At 37.1% G+C, this 20665-nt stretch overlaps 1 protein-coding gene across 2 annotated transcripts in view; it reads left to right on the top strand.

The window, feature by feature from the left end:
• The window catches only part of CNOT2 (CCR4-NOT transcription complex subunit 2), an 85318-nt gene that overhangs the window by 40010 nt on the left and 24643 nt on the right, over window positions 1-20665 (top strand). For both annotated transcript variants that reach the window (XM_041465588.1, XM_041465587.1), the window contains exon 2: window positions 10589-10711. In XM_041465588.1, coding sequence (XP_041321522.1) covers window positions 10601-10711 — 111 coding nt within the window. In that variant the 5' untranslated portion in view covers window positions 10589-10600. The remainder of the gene's footprint in view (window positions 1-10588; window positions 10712-20665) is intronic.

Below are 20665 nucleotides of genomic sequence, written 5' to 3' on the forward strand. Positions count from 1 at the left end.
GTTTTTAAACAGTACATCCAACAAAACCAGTGGTTTGTTGAACCAACAAAATCAGTGTCCAGTGAACAGATGCAGAATGCCTAATATATATTGTGACACACATCATCTGATAAGACTTAATATTTTGTAGGAATTCAGATCTAGGAAGCTTATCAATGGGCATTTTTGGTTTCAACTGATTTGGGTGTGTAGGAAGTGTTAAATATTGCTTGAACAGTATGTAAGGCAGCGACTACAGAGATAGCTGGAGGCACTTAGCAGATGAAACTCTGTCAGCTTGGCTTAGGTGTCATGTAAGGGACCACAACAAGGGTAAGAGAAATGGGAAAAAAAAAACAAAAAAAACACTCTCCCACCAATAGAGCAGGCATGTGATAATGGTACTTGCTCACTGACAAACATATCAAGACTGTCCTTGCAACCATCTTCCCTTGCCTGTGAGGCCCAGCTGACCTTCATGTTTCCAACTCATCTACTCCCATCCCTATGATATCACCTCCTGCCCTGACAGTGTCCTTGATGCAGGCCATTTTCACTTTTGATCCCCTGGAGGGATACAGCCTCCCTAAAATCTGAGTGTTGTTTTCTCTTTCCTCACCACTAGCTTTCCTTGTAAAAATTTCTGATTTGGCAGATTCTGATTTCAGTGTAAATGTAAGTGTACTCCACCAGAGGTTTTCTTTTGTTTTGATAACTTCTTAGAGGATTCATCAACATGAAAGGTTTTTGAGCTGCTCCTTACAATGAAACCTTTGTATTATTTCTTTGATATTGGGAGCAGTTACCTCTGCTTCAGAAGTCAGACTATAGTGCTGGCTTGGAGTAGATGAGGACCTGATTTGTTTTCCAGTTTAAGCTGTGATGGTCCATTAGTACGTTGCCTGAGTTATCTATTGTTTGTGGAAAATATTTTTGAGCAGCTGTGAATGATACCAAACAGAGGTGGCAAAGTATGTCATGCTGATATCAAAGCTGTAACAGTTGATAGAGAAAAATTACTTCAGCACTGCAGCTGTCTTAATTGTGAAGCTGGAATCCAAACTACTTAATCTTACTTAGTTAACTTCTGTTAAAATTGCTATTAAAAATATTTTTAATACATGATGACTATTAAATACCAGTGATGAATGAAAAGTTTTAAAAGTGTTTTTCTTCTCCCAGAACTGTTCTGAGTTTTTTATCTGAAGTCATACTGTATTTCTTTGTAATTTTGAACATATTTGACCTGTCTGGGGATTCAGTGAGTTAAGATGCTAGAATTCCAAACTTGGCTTATGGCCAGTCTGATTATCACTTAACCTGCTTAGCTCCCTTCATAGGAGTGCATTTATGTCCCTTAAGAATCTTTTCTCTGCTACATGCCCATACACGTGTCGTAAGACATGTATTGAACAACTGCCCTGTTTTAGTGCATTCTAGCAGAGGGGGAGTACTGACCTGAAGAGAGGACTAATCAGTACTCCGAGGTCAGAATGGTATGTCCCTGTTAAAATCCCATTTTCTGTTGCCAGTACAAGATGGAACACATTTTTTGAGACACAAGCTTCTTGCTCCCTCTATATGCTTTGCCTCATCTTGACATCGCTCTTTGAATTTTCAGCTGAAGTTACTTATAACCAGTTCTATGACTTACTTCATACAGAAATGAGTTTTTAGAGTAGGAAGTGCAAACTTCTTTGAACTATTGGCTTTGGTCACAATTTCCATTTTTGCTTCCATGAGAAATTTATAGAATCTGTCACATTTCTGAGTAATTCAGAACAATGTGTGTGTGCTTAGTGTGATTTTGCTTTATGGATTCATTTCTCCAATTACCTTATCCTCTCAGCTTTCAGACTGCACATGCATCATGTGAGTTTGGCCATATGCATTGCTGAACACAGAAGTTCCATGTTTATCAGTTTGCTCTGAAGATCACAGTGTTTAACAAAATGCCACATTCCAGCTTCTTTCTCTGGGACCTGGAGGAAATGGTAGGATTTTGTTATCTCTGAAGAACTTAATGTATTAGGGATTTTCTGATCTTCTAAAGCTGAGCTTTATGGCTGTATATGCTCTACTAAGCAAGTCTCCAGAGGATATCTGAGTAGATCTAGAATTTCTAATTGGGTAAATTGTCTTTTTATTTATTTTTTAAAAGAACGTGCCAGAAAGCAACAAAAAAGGCAAGCCCAGGTATGAAATTGGAAATGAAATTCAAATAGATGAACTTGCTCAATAAGAGGTTATCTTATTCTGATTTGTTACAAAAGGGAAAATGCTGAAAAATAACTAAACTTGTTGTGTCAACAGTGAAATACTTAAAAGCTTATATGGCAAACTGCAATGTTTTTCAATTACAAAATCAATTTTTAGTTTAAACTGCAAGTAGTTTTCAACCAGTGTGTTTCTGAATTACATAATGGGACGAGTCAAAGGTTGTCAAGCAAAAGAAGGCAGGAAGGTGCCATTCTGATACCTTCCAATGGTAGTTTTTTATTATGGTTGAGATGTAAAATAGTGGCTGAGAGGAACTCAGAAAATAAATTTTTAGGAGCCAGGAACAGTGTCACTGCAGTGATAAGTTTATTATGAGGGTATTTGAAGACATTTCATTATCTTTCTGGAATGGAATTTTGAGGGCTTTTTTTGGTTATTTATGTACGGGCTTCACAGCTGAATTTCTCCTGAGATTCACCCATTCCTACAATAACCAAGTACCAGGTTTTATAGGAAAAGTTTATTTTTATAATAATATCAGACAAGTAGTCATTGTTCCCAGTGGACAATATTCCTTAAACCACGGCCTTGACAAGAAAATACAGGTGCGTGTTTTATGGTATGTGTGTGGGTGTGCAGATGTGTGCAGTAGTCAGGACCTGCGATTTCATTGCCATGTCTTCAGAGGAGACACATTCCTCATTCTCAGGTCGTATCCTTGACTAAGGTGGAATGCATGTGGCATCATCCTGATTTCTCCCCAAACCGCTCTAGATGGAATACAAGATTGTTTGCCCTTGTCACTTCTGCAAATCTGTTGCTGCCTTTCTTGTATTTGAAAATACAAGAAAGGCAGCAACATATTTGCAGAAGTGTATGTGTTTGTATGTGTTTGGATTTCGTTGAATGGTCTATCAGAAGATTATTTTCCCTATGAGTATAACTCATTGATCAGACTCATAAAAGGCATCCAACTTAAAGAGAAGTCATATCCCAAACTACTGTTGGTTGCTAATATATTTCAAGCATTGTGTCTGTACCAGAAGGAGAACCTGTAAGGTTTTGTCCCAGGATGGGCATGGTGTCAACCATGTTACAAGACAAAATGGAGTTTCTTATAATCACAGTTTTCAAGTTCAGCTTTAGTAATTTCAGTGTTGGTTTATTCTTATTTTACTGTAGGATAGTTTTTCCTATTCCTGCTGTGCTATTTCAGGAGTGTTTAAAATGTTTATTTTGTAAGAGTTAAAGATGATTAACGACAATTAGCATGTCGATCTTGTTCAGGAGAATTTCTGTGGCTTGTTTGGGATGTTAGGGACTGCCATTTCGTGGATATAGTTTGTATGCAGCATAGATTCACAGTTTTAGTGTAGCTTTTGAAAGCATTATTATACTTCGTAGAATATTTGTAAAACTTCACCCTGCAGATGATTGTTCTTGAGAATATGAGTGGAGGGTAGTCTAAAATCATAACTATATGTCCTTTATTTCTTTGGTGCTCAAAATTTTTGTGTGGAGTTTCTGCATTTAGGTTTCTGTGCATCTTGTCTGTCATAGTTACTTTTTGAGAGGAGAGACTATGCAGTGTTTTAAGGAGATCAGTTAACATCTTCAGCTATTCAGACTTGACCTGTGTAAGTCTGTAATTGCTGTTATTTTCTACAGTGCTGTGTGAATTTGGAAAACAATCAGTTTATCATATGACACAAGTACCTGGAGTTTATCCTAAAGACTATCCAACTTAAAAGTTTTTTGACAGGTTTGTCTCTGATCTTGTGGTGGTCTTTTAGTCTTCCATGTTGAGATTGAAATTGAAGACTGACATAACTTAAAAAAAATGTGAAGCCAGCTGTTAAAGATCACAGAATCATTAGGGTTGCAAGGCACTTCAGGAAACCATCTAGACCAACCCCCTGCCAAGGCAGGGTCACACATAAACAAAACATGAACAAAATACCTATTATACCATTGTATTCTTATAATGGGTACAAAACTGTGCCAGTATTAAGCTAATCAAGGAAAAAAACCCACCTTTTTAACAAAAAGAGAAATATAGTGAAATATTCTGTTTGCCATGACGATGTTCTTTTGATGTTCTTACTACAAAGTTGTTTGTTATCATAGCATAGTCATACGGTGTACTGGTAGAGGTTATCATTCACCTTGAAGAAGTGGACAGACTGCGATTATGAAATGAGAAAACAAAGGATCTCAACTTCTGGTTTTGTTTTGTCTTTCATGTAGAAAATGAAATCTATTTCTACCAGTGTACTTTTCATATATTTTTTTGATAGCTTTAACTTATTGCTAAAAGTTTGGGATTTGACAGATTTTTTGCATTTAGCAACTTGGTAATATATATTCTATTGTATATCAGTTCCACTTAAGGTTAAATAGGAATTATCTTTGACACTGAGAAATAGGACCATAAACTGTATTAGTTTTTACTATAAATTGAATTTATGCTAGCAAGCCAACTGATTGGCTTCCAGATTTTGTATTTTGGCTTAAATTGCAGGCTCATTTGGTGTTTCATGTAATTTTTAATAGGCGTTTTGAGAGAGACTATTTCTCTCTAAAAGGCTCATTAAGGGTCACTTTTGTAGATCCTTCCGATGTGTAAGTATGTCATCTTCTGTGAAAACAGTGATTTTTGACAGAAAAGAAATACAGCAAATTATTGCCTTTGCTTATTAAGACCTAGGCAACACTGTAGTCACTGGAGAGGCAGGAAAGGGAAGGTACTGCTAGAATTCCTAAAATGGTTTCTCTTTTTTTTTTCCAACTTGTATTACTGTGTATAGTTTTAATCTCATGAAGATGATGAGTTTGATCAGTTGTAGTTCAATGTTAGTTTTTCTACTCTGTGGAAAATTAAAAGTATTCATTCTCCTGCGAGATGTTATAGTACCATCTTAGTTTAGATTTGGCAATGTTAATGGTGTGAGTGAGTGCTCCTCAGGCACTGCCTAAAGTAATAAGGCAAAACAAAAATATAATTAGTTTTCGTTTTTTAATAGTGTAATTTGCTTCAGGATGTTAAACTAACATTGCTATACAATCATTGAACCACTTTATAAGTAAATTTTGAGAAAGATTTTCTTGCATCTTAAGACAAAATTTTTAATAGTTTTTTATACAAATTTAGTTTCAATAAGATATTTTCAGTTATTGGTGAGACATTTTTGTGTACTGAATTATGCTATACTGCAGTATTCCAATTAAAAATATTTCTCTTTGTATCTTAAAATAAGTATTGATTTTTTGTTGTTGTTGTTTTGGGTTATTTTCTCAGCTGAAGGATAAAGGTCAATGACCACACCAAAGTGGTTATTAGATCCTTCAAGTTCATAACATTTGTACAGTGCTTCTAGTTCTCCTGTTGTTAGGAAATGTTCCACAGAAGAATTTAAAGGTCTTACCAGGTTTCTGACTCCATTTTGCTCGATGAACATTAGCTTGAAGTTGTGAGTTTTAAACATAGAATCGTAGAATGGCCTAGACTGGAAGGGGCCTTAAAGATTATCTATTTCCAGACCCCTGCCATGGCAGAGATAATTTCCGCTAGACCAAGTTGCTCACCGCCCCATCCAACCTGAAAACTCTAGGGATGGGGCATCTACAAATTCCCTGGGCAGCCTGTGCCAGTGCCTCATTACCCTCACAGTAAGGAATTTCTTCATAACATTAATTTAAACCTACTCGCTGTCAGTTTAAAAACATTTCCCTCTTGTCCTGTCAGTACATGGTCCATATTTTGTGTAGGCTCCCTTCAGGTACTGGAAGGCCATAATTAAAATACCCTCAAAACTTCTGTTTTCCTGGCGAAATAATCTCATTTCTCTCAGCCTTTCCTCATAGGAGAGGTGCTCCATCCCTGTAGTCATCTTGGTGGCCCTTCTGTGGATTCATTCCATTAGGGTGATGTCCTTCCCATGCTGGGAACCCCAGAGGGGGATGCAGCTCTCTGGGGGGCGTCTCACCAGAGCAGAGCAGAGGGGCACAATCCCCTCCCTCACCCTGCTGACCATGCTGCTTTGGATAGCCAAGATCCAGTTGATGTTCTGGTCTGTGAGTGCACACTGCTGGCACATGTCCAGCCTCTCATTCATCAACGCACCCAAGTCCTTCTTGGCAGGGCTGCTCTCGATCTGTTCATCCCTCAGCCTCTGTTGATACCAGGGGTTGCCCTGACCCAGGTGCAGCTTGTGCTTTGAAAGAAGCACATGTGTTCATTTCATCAGAAGTGGACAACGTGGTTTGTGGTCCTGTGTTAGATTAGTTCTCTTAACTCCATCCTAATATGTAGTTCCTTCTCTTTCTTTCCTCTGTCACCATTATTTTCTAATAATATTTTGCATGGGACTACCAGTAGGAGTTGTAAGTACTTTTGCAACATTATGCTAAAGAATGACTTGAACTAAGTGCACCATTTTACATTTTTAATGAATGATTACACTGCCAGCGTGTCTTGTGCAACAGAGAACTGAGTTCCCAGAGTAGAACAGGAAGAGTAATTAGAGGATTAGGAGAGGGATCTGCATGACATTAGTCTGAGAGACAAGAATTTTGTTTGTAATAAAATTGCCATGCAATTGGCATACCACTTCTGTGAGATTGTGTTGGCACATATGTATGTGTGTGTGTATATATGAAAGAGGAACTGAAATACAAGAGCTGATTTCTACCTTTCTTCACCTCACCAGTCTAGACCCTGTACCTGAAGGTCAAGAACCTCACGTCACTGTTACTTTCCAAAGGGTTTAAGATCTGTTTGTAAGGGCTTCATGAACTTTTCTGTATTTACTTTCATGGCTGATTGGGCAGTGATCTGTCAGTCTGTGAAAAGTGAGCTGCAGTCTCTGTATGAGGTTTCCCAGTGGATTCTTGTCCTAGGAAATAAGCAACTAAGTTCCATCTGCAGATCTGCCTGCATTTGGCACAGACCCAGTTATTCTCGCACCTTTTTACAAAGAGAACCACAACAATGTTTTTCCAGTATCTGTGCATATGCTTGTAGCATGAGTGACTAATGAGCATGTTAGTGAATACCGGAATAAGTTAACATGGATTGGAAGGTGCCTGCTGCTAACCTGGCAACAGTATGACACTGTCATTGCATAAACCTGCTGTAATATAAAAGTCTGCATGGGGATAAGTGCTCTGATTCAGAAGTCTGCCAGCCGTTTACTGTCACCAGTGACTATTGGGAAGTAGGTAAATTGCCTACTGGTTTTAGCTTCAGAATGAGCACAAAGTAAGCAACCTGGCTACAGCAGTTTAAGTCTCTAATCCCAATTCCTGCTCTCTCTGTTGCTGGTTTTTAGCAGCGTGCCTCATGTTATTGTGCTGTTAGTTTTGTGACAGGGCTGAATAGTGGTGTGAATTGTACCACCACATTTCTCTGTTGTGATCTGTGCTGTGGTTCACCCTAAGAACAGGTGACAGCTCATTCTAGTGCAGTGGAATCCTGTTAGGGGTGCAGGCACTTGCCAGAATGCCCTCCAGTGTCTGTACCACTTCCCTCAGTGGGAGTTTGGACAGCTTGAGCACTGCATGTGACTGCTTCATGTGGCAGCTTTGAACAACACAAAATCACGTACAAAAATGCTGTTCTGAGAAAGTGTCAGCAAAAAGTGTTCGAAGGTCTTCAGGGTAGTTGGGTGCAGTGGTGCAGCTGGGTAGCAGACAGGTGCACTGCAGGCTCCTCAGCCTTCTCCTGTTCCCCTACAGCTGCAGCCCGCTCTGTTTTCTCTGGAGTTCATCAGCGGAGTTCTGTTAGGTGTCATGTAGAAATATGGATTTCCAATAAAAAAATCAATATTTATCTAATTATTATAAGTTTTCTTATTTTCTTTCTTTATAACCATGCCCTTTGTCAGACTCCATATTAGTATCATTGTACTTCATCAGTTTTCAGGGAATAGTCTTGATTAGTTTTTTGGGCCACTGTCATTTATGATTTTCAGTATAGAAAATAGTCTTTTAGAAAGTTTGAATTTGGTGGAGAATTTAAAATACCTTTCAACTTTTCAGTAGAAAGACTATATTTGGACATACTAACTTTCTTGCAGCAGCTATAGACATATATTTTGAGAGCTTGGACCCATTGACCCAGTGCATATGTAGACAGCCACATGTAAACCTTTGCAGAAATAAGATCAAGATCTGCTGGGTCAAAGACAATAGTTTTTGCCCCTTATATAGCTCCTGTATTGTAGCTCAGGGTTTCTTATTACATTAGTACAGTACTACATATGCATCAGTGACTTGCTTTCTGTCATAATTCAGTTGTTATTCTGGTGATCTATCACAAGAGAAGGTTATGTGGGTTATCCCAGATATTGTTAAAGGAGTGCCAAAGAATTCTTTGGGACTTGTGAGAAACTTCTTTTCTGCTTCTTAGGAGTAGTAGTTGGGTGAGACTCCAGCTTCCCTTCATTGCTGAAGACAGCTTAGCCAAAGCATTTCACTGTCCTTTTTACTGCAGTTAAAGGCAACTGCTCATCTCTCTGCACTTTTCTGAGGCAGAGCAAAGGACAAGATAATCCCCTTAGCCTGTTAAATGCTCCATCCCATCTGGTAGGTGATAATTGCATTGTAAGGGGATTAACACAGTGGGATATGCTTACAGTGTAATGAAAGCTTCACTATAAGTGTGAAAGTCAGCTGATTGCTTTTTAGCACTTGGGGACCTTAAATTTGCACAGATTTTGTGAAAAACATAAAAGACAAGTTTCATCTGGGGAAGGTATGCAGTACCTTTACATGCCATCCTTCACATATTTGTAACAGATTTTACATTTGTTCAGGAATATCAGTGATCTGAATATCTGAAATGCTCTTGTAGGAGTAGTGCAGTAGACTCTTGTTTAGCCAAATGTTTTGAGATCATTCTGTCGAGTATAGCTGTATCAAATGCATCCCAGGTGTTGACTACTGTTAATCAAAAGTACTGTGACTTTGAAATCATGGGGTTTAATTGTTACCAGTCTAGGAACAGCCATGTTACTTAAATACTGACTGGAAATCTTCATCAGTAAAGGTAAAATTTGAATAAGCCATACTGTGAGGAATATCACAGTAATTTTGTGTCAGCGGGGATTTCTGTCAAGAGGGTTTCTGGCTGAAAGTAACTCTTCTTGCAGCCAACCAAAATAAATACTTTGAAATTTCAGTTTCAAGCATGAGCCTAAGGTAGTGCGGACTGACTGTTTTTTTAAAAAAAGAAGTGTAAAATCCTATGTTTTTCAAGTTTATCTAATGCTGTAGTGAAGATAGTAAATCTTAAGGTTCAGAGCATTTCATAAGTGAACTGTACCTTAGGTTCCTTACCTTTCAAGATGATAAAGATCCTTGTGAAGATAAATTACGTAGGGCAGTATCTCAGGGTTGATTATCACGCTGTTAGATTGCACTCTCTCCAGTCTCTCCATATGGTACAAGAAACTGGGAAGTTGCTTTGTGCTGAACTGCATGTGCCACTTCTCTGGTTTGAACATTAACCTGGGTGGTTAAAATGGGGCTTGGTTAGTGCACACTGTGCTGAGCTAGAGCTTCATAGGCAGGTAATGAAATGAAAGTCAGGAACAGAAGTATGCACTGTGTGCAGAAGATGCTTTAGTGACATTGTGTGACCTTGCTGCAGGATTGAATTTTCTAATGAATTAAGGTTCTGTGACCAGCTGTGTGGCTGCTGTTTCTCTGGTTTCCATTTCCTGACCTAGCAGCACTGTGTGCGATTCTGGGAGTAAGGGTAAAATAAAATCTAGTGGGTTTCTGTGGGCTGTCTGCAGTAACTTTGCCAGTCTGTGATGAGGTTGTTGAGTGTGGTTAAGTTCAACCTTCTTTTACTTAATGATGGATCTGAGTTGTGTCAAGTAGAAAGCTGGTTTTCAAAGTTCTGGTGATGAGACTTGGAAGATTTCGCAGATCTTTTTTTCTTCTCTCTTTTATTTTTGCTATATCTTTTAAGGTGACTGAGCTCTAAAGAATATTCCTAATTATTTTCTTTTAGGCTGAATGTTTACGTGAGGAGAGGAGAACTAGGGAAGTTTGCTCTTTTATTTTCTGATGTGTTGTAATTTTAAATATGCTTGGGTGTATGGTCATGGAACTCAAAAAATAGACATAACAACACCCTTCCAAAAAATGAAAATATGTCCCCTTTCCCCACCCCAGTTGTTTCTGGAATATGAGTTTATGTTACATGAAAATCCCTCTTGAAAGACCCATTACACTGGCAATATATGGAAAGTATTTTTAAGAGGAATTTTCAGATATTTAGAAATGGGTTTTTAATCCATAGATATATATTTAAAATATGTACCAACTATGTAGCACATCAAATAATATAGGGTATATAATAAATTTTCTTCTTATTTAGGTGACAAACAGCATGTTTGGTGCTTCAAGGAAGAAGTTTGTAGAGGGGGTTGATGGTGACTACCATGATGAGAACATGTACTACAGCCAATCATCGATGTTCCCACATCGGTCAGAAAAAGATGTAAGTTGAATAAGCTTATTTTTTCTCCTTTCAGTACTGAGATAGTTTCAAGTATGTGAAACGTATGTGAGGAAGGGCTTCATTTAGCTTTAAGCTGTACATTTCCAGTGGCAAGTGCTTTAATTTCAGTTAATTTATTCATGTAAACTTCAGCCATATGCTTACCAGTGTTGGCTTTTTGGTTTTTTTTTTTGTTTGTGGTTTTTGTTTTTTGGTTTTTTTTTTGTTTTGTTTTTTTGTTTTTTTTTTTTCACCTTGAAGCATTGAATTTGTAATTTAAATTGAGTTATTGATTATATCTTGTGCTTCTGTGCAGTGTTTACAGGTTTTTGTTGTGATTTTACGTTTTACATCTTCAGCCATTTTTAGTTTCTGAAAATGCTTTGTGCAGTTAGTTTGCTGGAGTAATCTAAGTTAGGTGTTTCTCCTATTTGGAATGCCACACAGTTACAAAACTAGTAATCCTAAACCTTTTTTCCCCCTCATTAATGACAAATTGTATGTTAGAACTGCATTGATATTACTGAAGCTCTGCTGCTTCTTACCAAAGATAAATATATTAGGCAGTATATTTAACTTTTACATGGAGTGGCATGAAGAAATACATGGAGGACTTGAAGTGTAACTTGAAGTTCATGTCACTTGCAGGTCAGTAATGTCATCTCATGGCAGGCTTGCATTTAATATGTGTAGGCAATACAGTCTTCCTAATTAAAAAAAAGCAGTTCTGTTCAAATTTTAAAAAAGGTGAAAATGCTTCAAGTCTGCCTTCAAGACTGTCCAAAAATACGGTTAATAGCAGTTGTGAACATAGTCTTGATAGACCTTGACCTGTGTCAACAGAAGCATTTCCTAGACTCTTAGTTGAGTTTTAATTTAGATTTTTCAAAGAGAAGGAAATAGGTTTAGAGAGTAGAAGGCCTTTTCACACAAAATGAAACAAAAAAAAAGCATCAATGCAGCTTTCCAATTCAGTTTCATAAATTGATAAGAGCCAGCAAAGGGTTAAAATGTAGCACAGTGTAAACAAAACTAAATGGGCTGCTCTTTTCTTTATGTTGATTACATGTGTACATGTACCACAGATGCACATAGGCACAATGGAATATTTGATTGTGCAACTAGCACTCAAAAACAATAGACAGAGTTTCTCCAAAGTGATTTTTGCACATTAAATCCCTACTTTTAGATTTGATGCACTGAGGGTAAAATTATAATGGTGTAATAAGAAAGGTCAAGTGAGATAAATGCTATGCTGCACAGCGTACACTGTGAAAGCTGATGGCTTGGCACATTGTTGACACAGTGCAGGAATGTTTTAGTTGCCTACTTTTTCTGTAGGTAGAGTTGCAGAAGTGGATCTTAGAATGGCACTTCAGGAGAAGGAAGGTGGGTGTTCCATACACCAGGAATGACAAATGAGAAATCTTGAAGGCTTGTGGGAGAAGTGGCCAAAATGGGGCATAGAAGCCTGCTGTAGTTGGCAGAAGACTGATGTTATTCCAAGAGGAAATGAAAGAGTGGGTTTGCAAAAGCTTTTTAAAATTTTATTTCCAAATTATTTTAAGGTTTCCGAAGTCCTGTAGCTTCACTATTGACCATTACAACTTTCAGTTTATGCTTATGAAATTGTAAACTGTTAAATGCTATTCTAATTTTTTAATAAGTTTATAAAAATAAATTAAAATAATATTGACTGTACACCTTTGATCACTCAGGTATAGAAATGCATACTGTGTATTACATGTTCCATTTGCTGTTTCACTTGGCTCACAGTAGATAAGGAGGGTTGGAAAGGTTGTTACATTCTCTTAGTTTCCAACTTCTTTCACAGCTTTGTAAACCTTTGCCTATTGAAAATAACCGTGTTTTCAAATAGTCTTTCAACTAGAAATCAGCAAAAAATGTTATATATGAAAGTGAGATAAATACATGGACTCTGTTGTTTATATAACAGTATTGACAGGCAAAAATAAAATTGCTCAAAAGTTTTTCAAAGTAAGCTAATAAAGACTAGTGTTCAAAACCTAGATCCAGTTTTATGAACACCTGGGGGGAAAATTCCAGTGTTCTAGATCTTGAAGCACTTTGAATCTTTCTGTCTTCACATCTACTATGGGAATAAAATAAAGGCAGAGCAAATATTGGGGCAAGAAGGAAATTACTCTTATATTATCTAAACAAGGTGCAATTTTACTGCAATTTAAGTTATTCCTCTTTTTTCATTTTCAGCTTCATTTATGTCTTTACTGAAAGCAGATAAAGTTAATGTTGCAGGCTTTTGCAACTGACCTATAAAAAAATTACAGAAATGTAAAATCTTTTTCTCTCCAGTGTATGACATGCACATATGAATGCAGAGTCCTTCATTTATGCTTCATTTATCTTCTAGAGTTCTTCCAACTGAAATAGAATGATTTTGGTGGACGCTTCTGTGAACGGCCTCCCTAAATCCTGTTTTTCAGCAAGGGCTAAAGCTTGTTTAGTATTTACCCTTATAGTGGATATTTGAGGTTTTACTGATTCTGATCTTGAAAGTTGCTGCTTTCCAATGAACTGTTGCTGCTCGTGTGTATGTATACTCCAAGCTGAGGAGTGTAGGAATGGGGGAACATAGGAAATGGTGAAATCCTCCTAAAATCTAAAGTAAAGGCTGTTACTGCAAGCGTATTTGCATAAACTTCAAAACTTACTTTTCACTTTATTTTTACAGTAAAGTCAAGCTAAATCCTGTCCTAAATTTCAAAGACGTTTGACATGGGGAAAGAACTAGCAGCAAATAATTTTGGACATGTTACTTTTATTTCAGCCTCAGCGTAGCTGAGAGATAAAAGTTTTCTTTTAATTTACCTGTTCTTTAATTAGAGAAAGCAGTTGTAGATAAACAGGACTAATATGGTAATTGAAATGGAAAAGCTGTCTGTTACTCACATGCACAAGTGCTTCCAAGATCATATGGCTACTGATCGGAGAAGTTATTTGAGGCCCACAATTACAGTCCCTTAGATGAGATTACATGTTGTTCAAGCTGTCTTATGCTGCTTTTTTTTTTTTTTTTTTTTTTTTTTTTTTTTTTTTTTTTTTTTTTTTTTTTTTTTTTTTTTTTTTTTTTTTTTACTCAATAAGTTGCTTTGACTTGAATCATCACATGCTTGCTGAGCTAAGCAGGGAAGAGGAACAGAATATATGTATGAATGCTCTGTCTGTGAATCTTTCTGCACTTGGTCAGTGCAATATAACCAGGTCAATAGTCCTGTGGCAAATAAATTAGGTGTTTTACAGTACTTTCAGAACAAAGAACAGGTTAAGATAATAGTGTAACTTTTTGCTGGCAGCAAGTGGGATCCTTTTAATATAAATTGATAAGATGATGCACTGGGTGCCCACAAAACAATTGCAGACCTTACTTGTAGCTAATTTCACCAACTTAATTGAGCTGTCTGTGCGCTCAACAAAATAATTTTCAGGACGTGGGTACATGTATTTTTATATAAATAGAATGACATAGAATAGTGGTATAAATTGGTAACTCAAGGCCCTCATGTACTTTGGAAACTACAGTTGTTAAATGAACAAAACAAATAGGCAGATGAGCTTTGAGAAAAGATTGGACCAGTTCAGTCTGAACTTTGATTTCTCATGTATGAGAATGTAAGAATGGTCAAACCTTGTGGAGCCTATCTAGCCCAACCCACTGAAAATGTGTACTTGAGAGTGTAAGATAAAGGCATCTTCTGTTGTTTTGTAGTCATAAATCTGACAGTAGACACGCATACATTTTAATGTAGGTCTACCCAATCAGAAAACTTAGGAGATTTTTTCAGTTAATACTTTTTTCAAATCTTGGCCTAGTCCTTCACTGTTCATTTTCTTTCCCAGTTGCTTGGCAGACAGTAAAATGCTTGCAGTGAGGTAGGAGTAGAGTAGTTTGTGTTTTTAATTGTGGCAGATGAGATTTAGCTTGAAGATGAGATTTGTCTCATTGCAATTGTTTGTCTAACTCCCTAGCACTAGGAGGTCCTCAGATTTGGATATTGAGTACAGGAAGATGGGTTGTTGACTCTGAGAGCCTGTTTTCCAGAGCTTTCTTCCATCCTGAGCTGAAGCATGTCTGTGGTGGATGAAATTCAGCGATCCCTCTGTCATGAGACAGTTGCACAAAGGCAGATGTCAGTGGTGCTGCTACAGCAAAGGGTGGTCAAAGGCCTTTTACTGTCATTCTATCAAAGTGATGTATAGAACCTTTACTTTTACTCTGTTTTGAAATACTTGGCCTTACAAGGAGGCGGTACTTATACACGAGAGAAAACCCTGAAGGTTTAGCTTGCCATTTTGGTTGAGATCCAGAATCTTGCTAAGTTTTGGAATCTAAGGGTGTAAGAGTTTAGTCAGTTTTCTGGAGACAACTTCGACTTTAAGGCTGAACCTCATTGATCCGGATAAATTGCTGACTTTTTAATGCTATTTCAGGATTCTGAGGAAACCTGTGGTATCGTGTTTTCTAAAGTATCTTTCTTGCCTTAGTCATAATTTTACTTCAGATGCTTCGTATGGAGTTGTATGTATTTAAGAATTCCCATGAAACCACCTTGTGTCAGGAGCAGTTGTTGCATTCACACTAATGCTGGTTGGCTGAATAGAGATACTGTACATTAACCCAACTTGTAATTGTCTGAATCGTTTTGATCCATTTGTGGAGTGAGAAAAAACCCTAAAGTTTATTTTGAGACATAAATAATGTCTTAATTATACATGGCAAATGAATATTTTCACATGCATTACTTCACATGTAAACATTCTTGTAGATTTGACTGAATAGTGAGTTAGTTTGTCCTGCTTGGTTTGTGAAACATGACTTAGGCTTCGCTCTTTGAAGTGTGAGTTACAAAGCAACAGAGTTACTTTTCACTTTCCAGAAGAGTGATTAAACATTCCTTGCATGTGTTACTGAGTACACAATAAGGTTTTTTTTTAAAAAAAAATCCAAACAACCAACAAAAGGAACCCCCCTAAAAAAAACCAAGCCAAAACAAAAAACCCAAAACAAACAAAAAAACCCCCTAATTAAAAGAAACAAACTTTAAATATATCAAAATTGCAATGCAATTGATGGTGGCAAAAGTGACAAAATAGTTGGAAGGATTGACAGGGAATGAGGTTAGTAACAATTGAAGGAACTTTGTATTTTAATGCAGTTCTCTTTCAGAGCCTATCATCATTCTGCCTATAGTGTGCATTTTCATAAGAAAGTTATACAGTATGCTGAAAGAACAAAAAGTTTCAAATAAAAAAATGCACTCTTTACTGTGTCACCTATGAATTTGCACATGAATGGATTTATCAAATAAGACAATACATCATAAACTAATTTTGCTTAGAGACAAAAGTGTGTTTTTATACTATTTCACACATGTGCAAATATATGTCTGAAAAATATATATCTGAGTGTAAGTTAGTTCACATCCCTTTACAATTTGGAATTATGTCACAAGGAAATTAGTTTTACTGTTGATGACTGTAGTATAATTTTCATTATGATTCTGTTTGTATTTAGGCTTTTTATAGAATAATTTCATGACTATGGTAGGTGTTCTGTACTTTTCTGTTCTTCATCTTAGCTTCATCTAGAAGCTTTATTTTACTGCATCTCCACTTCACACTGTATAATAATTTTTATATGTCAGCTCTAGCTTTTGAAGTGATGCCTTTAACTAGATTAATTCCATGCATAAAATCATGTGCCTTTTCTAGAAGGGGAAGGTTATGGTTTCTTACCCAATAACTCAGTTCATTGAACATGCTGTTTTGAAATATTGATGGTTTATGGGCTCAGTGGTGGGCATTTTGGTTTTGGGTTTTTTGGTATGCAGCTGGTTATTTAATTGGTATAAAATATTTGCTTTGTTTTCCTAGTTCTTAGTTGCTTTGGCATTTTTTATAGCGTCTTTCAGTAAGCTTTCAGTAGTCATTTGGCTCACTGATAAACTGTACTATCAGACAATGTCTCTACACAGGGAGAATTTATTTTTACTTGGGTAGCCATGTTAACCTCACAGTGATAATGTCATTGTCATTCAAAAGCAACATCTTGTCTCTAACATCATGAGATATTGCTGCCATCACAAGTGTAGTCCTACCTCCTTGTGCTCTCCAAGTGCTGCTGGAGGCAGAAGATCATAACCAACCAGAAATTATGAAATATGAAAGACTGAATAAAATTTCATTTATTTTACTGTCTTTGAGTTTATATTTCACAAATTATTTACATCAGTAATAATTTTCACTGGCAAATATTACCATGTATTTATATATGTATACAAGGTTTTCATTGGTTTATGAGACTGAGATTTGGAAATACTTTCTTGTGATGTGGTACTGTTGTGAGTGCTGTATTAAAAGGTGGTATAAAGAGGAAGGCTAATAACACTACTAAAAAACTGCCAGTCTAGTATTTTTATCTGTTATTTGTTGACTTGTTTTACTACTGGTTTTTACGTCAGTATAACACTTTCCTCTTTTGAGGCTGTGGGTCATACGCTGTTATTAAATAGTGCAGCACAGATGGCAGATACCAGAAATAAAATAGTGTAAATACAAAATTATGCTGATGTTTGCATCTGTGAGAACCCCATCATTTGTCAGGCCAGATACTTCTCACAAACTTGCTTATTCTAACACATTTTGCTTCTAGGAGTTGACTTTGTAGTGCTAAATCAATGTATTTTAGCTACAGCTTGCTTCAAGTTTAAGAAAGTAGCTTTGGGCTATAACTACATAATGTTGCAGCCTTCACAGAATTGCTTTACTGAGTTTTTCTTGGTGCCACCCTGCTGACGTGTGCTGCAATGGCAGTGGTGGTGGCAGGCAGCTGTCCCCACGCTGAGCTGGGGCTTTGCTTGGAGGCTGCAGTGCACGGGGAGGCAGGAACCTGTCCGGCCAGTGATGCTGCTGGACCTCCCTCCCACCACCCCTCTGCTCTCAGGGAGGCTGCAGCCTGTGTTCTGCACTCTCCCAAGAGGGTTGTAATGTGCAGAGTTTTCTTCACAGTTCTGGCAAATTTAAGCATTTCTTGGTGCTGGGCTTTTTTTTAGATTTGTTGACCTTCTCAAGTGAACTTACTGCAGTAAACTGATCAAGAGTAATGAAAGCAGTAACAGTAAAATCTCCCAGCACTAGGGATAGGGAATTGTCTGATAGCCCCTTGCAGCTTATTGATTCTTGGTGTGGACCAATCCAGTAAAATTGGGCCATCTACTTGGATCATCAGTTGGTTGAGTTTAGATGCATAATCTTCCATGATCAAAATTGCACTGTCACTGAGACTAGTGAGTAAAATGATGTCCATGTCTTCAGTGTTATGAACCCAGTCTTTCAGCCTGCCTGTAATGAGTGTTGGTCTTTCCTGTATCCTGGCAAAATAAAGTGCAGCCTGCATGTTACACAAGGTCTTTTTTTCTCAGTAGTCCCCCTGTCCTGTGGGAAACACAAGTCATAGGCCTCCTCTGTCTTGTAATAACAACATAGGGAAAGCTAATAGGAAAAAAAAATCTGCCTAGTTCAGTGATACAACTTTGGAATAGAAGCAGAAATCCCATGCTGGGTTTTGTGGCTGTTAACCACTAACAAATTGATTTAGGTTGTTACAACTATAATTCTGAGTGGTTTTGCCCTAAGATTCTAACATAATTGGGTAAAGCTTAATAGGTCTTAGCAACTGGAAGAGGCTTTAGTCACCTTAAGGCTTAGTCTGCTTTGGTTTTTATTAAGGTTATGACTTTTGGCTGTTGTAGACAAAAAGAAATTCAAGTGACTTCCAGTCACAGTTGCAAGTGTGCTCTTGGAGAGTTGTTATATATTCTGTGTTGTGTAGCAAGTAGCCCAGTCAGATGAAATAATGATTGCAAAATGCCAGAAGAAATGTTTTTAGTGCTACTAATACCATTCATCTTGAATCTTCATTATCTTTGCTGGACCAAGCTTGAGTAGACTATAATAGTGACTCAGAGGCTTTGAATGCAAGTCAAGGCTCTGGTAGTAGTGGTTAAGGTTTTGCTGAATTTAATTTTTGTTGTTGATTTAAATTGTATGGAAATAATAAAAAATCAAGACAACTTTAAGCTGTTCCTTACTTAGATATGATAGAAAAAGATGTTTAATATAGTAGAGATTAAATAAGTGAGATATCCATACAGCATATTCCTGGTCCATAAGATTTGAGAAATGCTGCATTTGATCTGCCTGGAACAGATCCACAGGATTTTTTATTAATTTTTTTTCTTGAGGCTTGTTATCTTTGATGTTCTCAGTATGATATGACATTAAATTATCAGACTTACTGAATTCAACACTTGGCCTTTATTATAATTTTCTATAAATTTCTCTACAAGTCATTTTGCAATTAACTTTTCATGTAAAAGTAAGTGGCACAATAGATGTGACCTACTTTGCAATGTTTCAAAAGAAAATCATCTTTCTAATAAGCAGTGTGCAATAAATATTATTTGCTACTGCTTTTAATTGAATTTAAAAAATCAAGTAGTACTCATTGTACAAGAGGTGGGATTCTTTTTTCTCTCCTTAAAGTAATCTATTGCCTTTTAGGGGTTTTCTTATTATTGGGTTTTTTTATTCCCAATTAACATTATAAATAAAAGACTTTATGCTGAGGTCTGTACCATCTTCTGCTTATTACATCACATGCCACCACAGCAATTTTTTAATTTCCTGAGCAGCTGTGCTTATGGGATATTCCTTTTTGGCTTAACTGTTTTGCTTATCTGTCCCAAAGCTGGTAGTATTTTTTGACTGATGTTTCTAGTGCAGTGTCTGGTGTGTTGGCTTTTATTTTTGAGCTTGTGTGCCTTTATCATTGTCTCAAAAGGTGTCTTATGACTTTCTGCCTCTCATTTTTTCCCACAGATATACAATTTTTCACACCTTGCAACATGTTCTAGGATTTTCCAACTAGTCAAACTTGAATGTTGTTTTTTTAACCTCACTATTTTACTTCATCTTTCCTTTCTCAAAAACTACTGTGTCAGCTTGTTTTATCAGTGTTTAATGAACATCAGTTTATTAGCTTGGGGTGGGGGGGAAGTGTGCTTTTGAAATCTTGTCTCCTGAGTGTCTCTATGTCAGCATGCTTTGGTTCATGTTGCAGAGCAATATTAGTGTGAGTGAATTTTATTCCTTCTGAATGGAAATGGGTTGGAAGAGATGCTGCAGCACTGCACCAGACAGGTGCCACTCACTAATGGGCATCTAGGCCATGGCATCAAGTGTTTTAGTTTAGGAAAGCATACAGCAGCTGCTAAGCTCCCAGAACCAACTTTTTTTTTACAAATGTACTTCCCTCTGTCTGCGTCACTTGCTGATGCAGATATGGCCTGTGAACCTGGTTGTATGAATGCTGAGCTGCAGCCACTGGGTGTTACTTAAAGTGGGTTTTTGTTCACAGTTAGTTAGTTCTTCACTAAGAAAGAAGATCTTGTCTTCTTTCTCATTTCTACCATCTGGATTTGGCCCCAGTATAGACAACTAGCAGATTCAGTTTTTAAGGTTTGTTTGAATTTTATATCTGCCTTGATGATATCAACAAAGCAATTTGCAGTTTATCACAATAACGTTATTTTGATTTGAATTCTTTACTCTCAAGCTGAAAACCCTTGAAATTGCCTTATGTCTAAGAATCCAGACATTTCTTTCCTTGAAACCATCCTAAAATTCAGTCTCCCAAGTCCAGACTAATTCACTAAGCAAGCAGCTATTTGCCCATGTGTTACTAAGTAGAAGTAGCATGTGGTGTTGTGGATGGAGGGATTAGGTCAACTAAAAGGTCTTCTTGCTCCATGGGGACAGTCAGCTATACCTAGTGTTGGTGAACAGCTAATCAGCAAAAACAGGGGGGGATGTTCCAGTATTTAACTTCCCTTAAGATTACAAAGGGGGTTTTTT

Source organism: Pyrgilauda ruficollis, unplaced genomic scaffold, assembly GCF_017590135.1.
Source record: "Pyrgilauda ruficollis isolate IOZ18807 unplaced genomic scaffold, ASM1759013v1 scaffold19, whole genome shotgun sequence".
Lineage (NCBI taxonomy): Eukaryota > Metazoa > Chordata > Aves > Passeriformes > Passeridae > Pyrgilauda > Pyrgilauda ruficollis.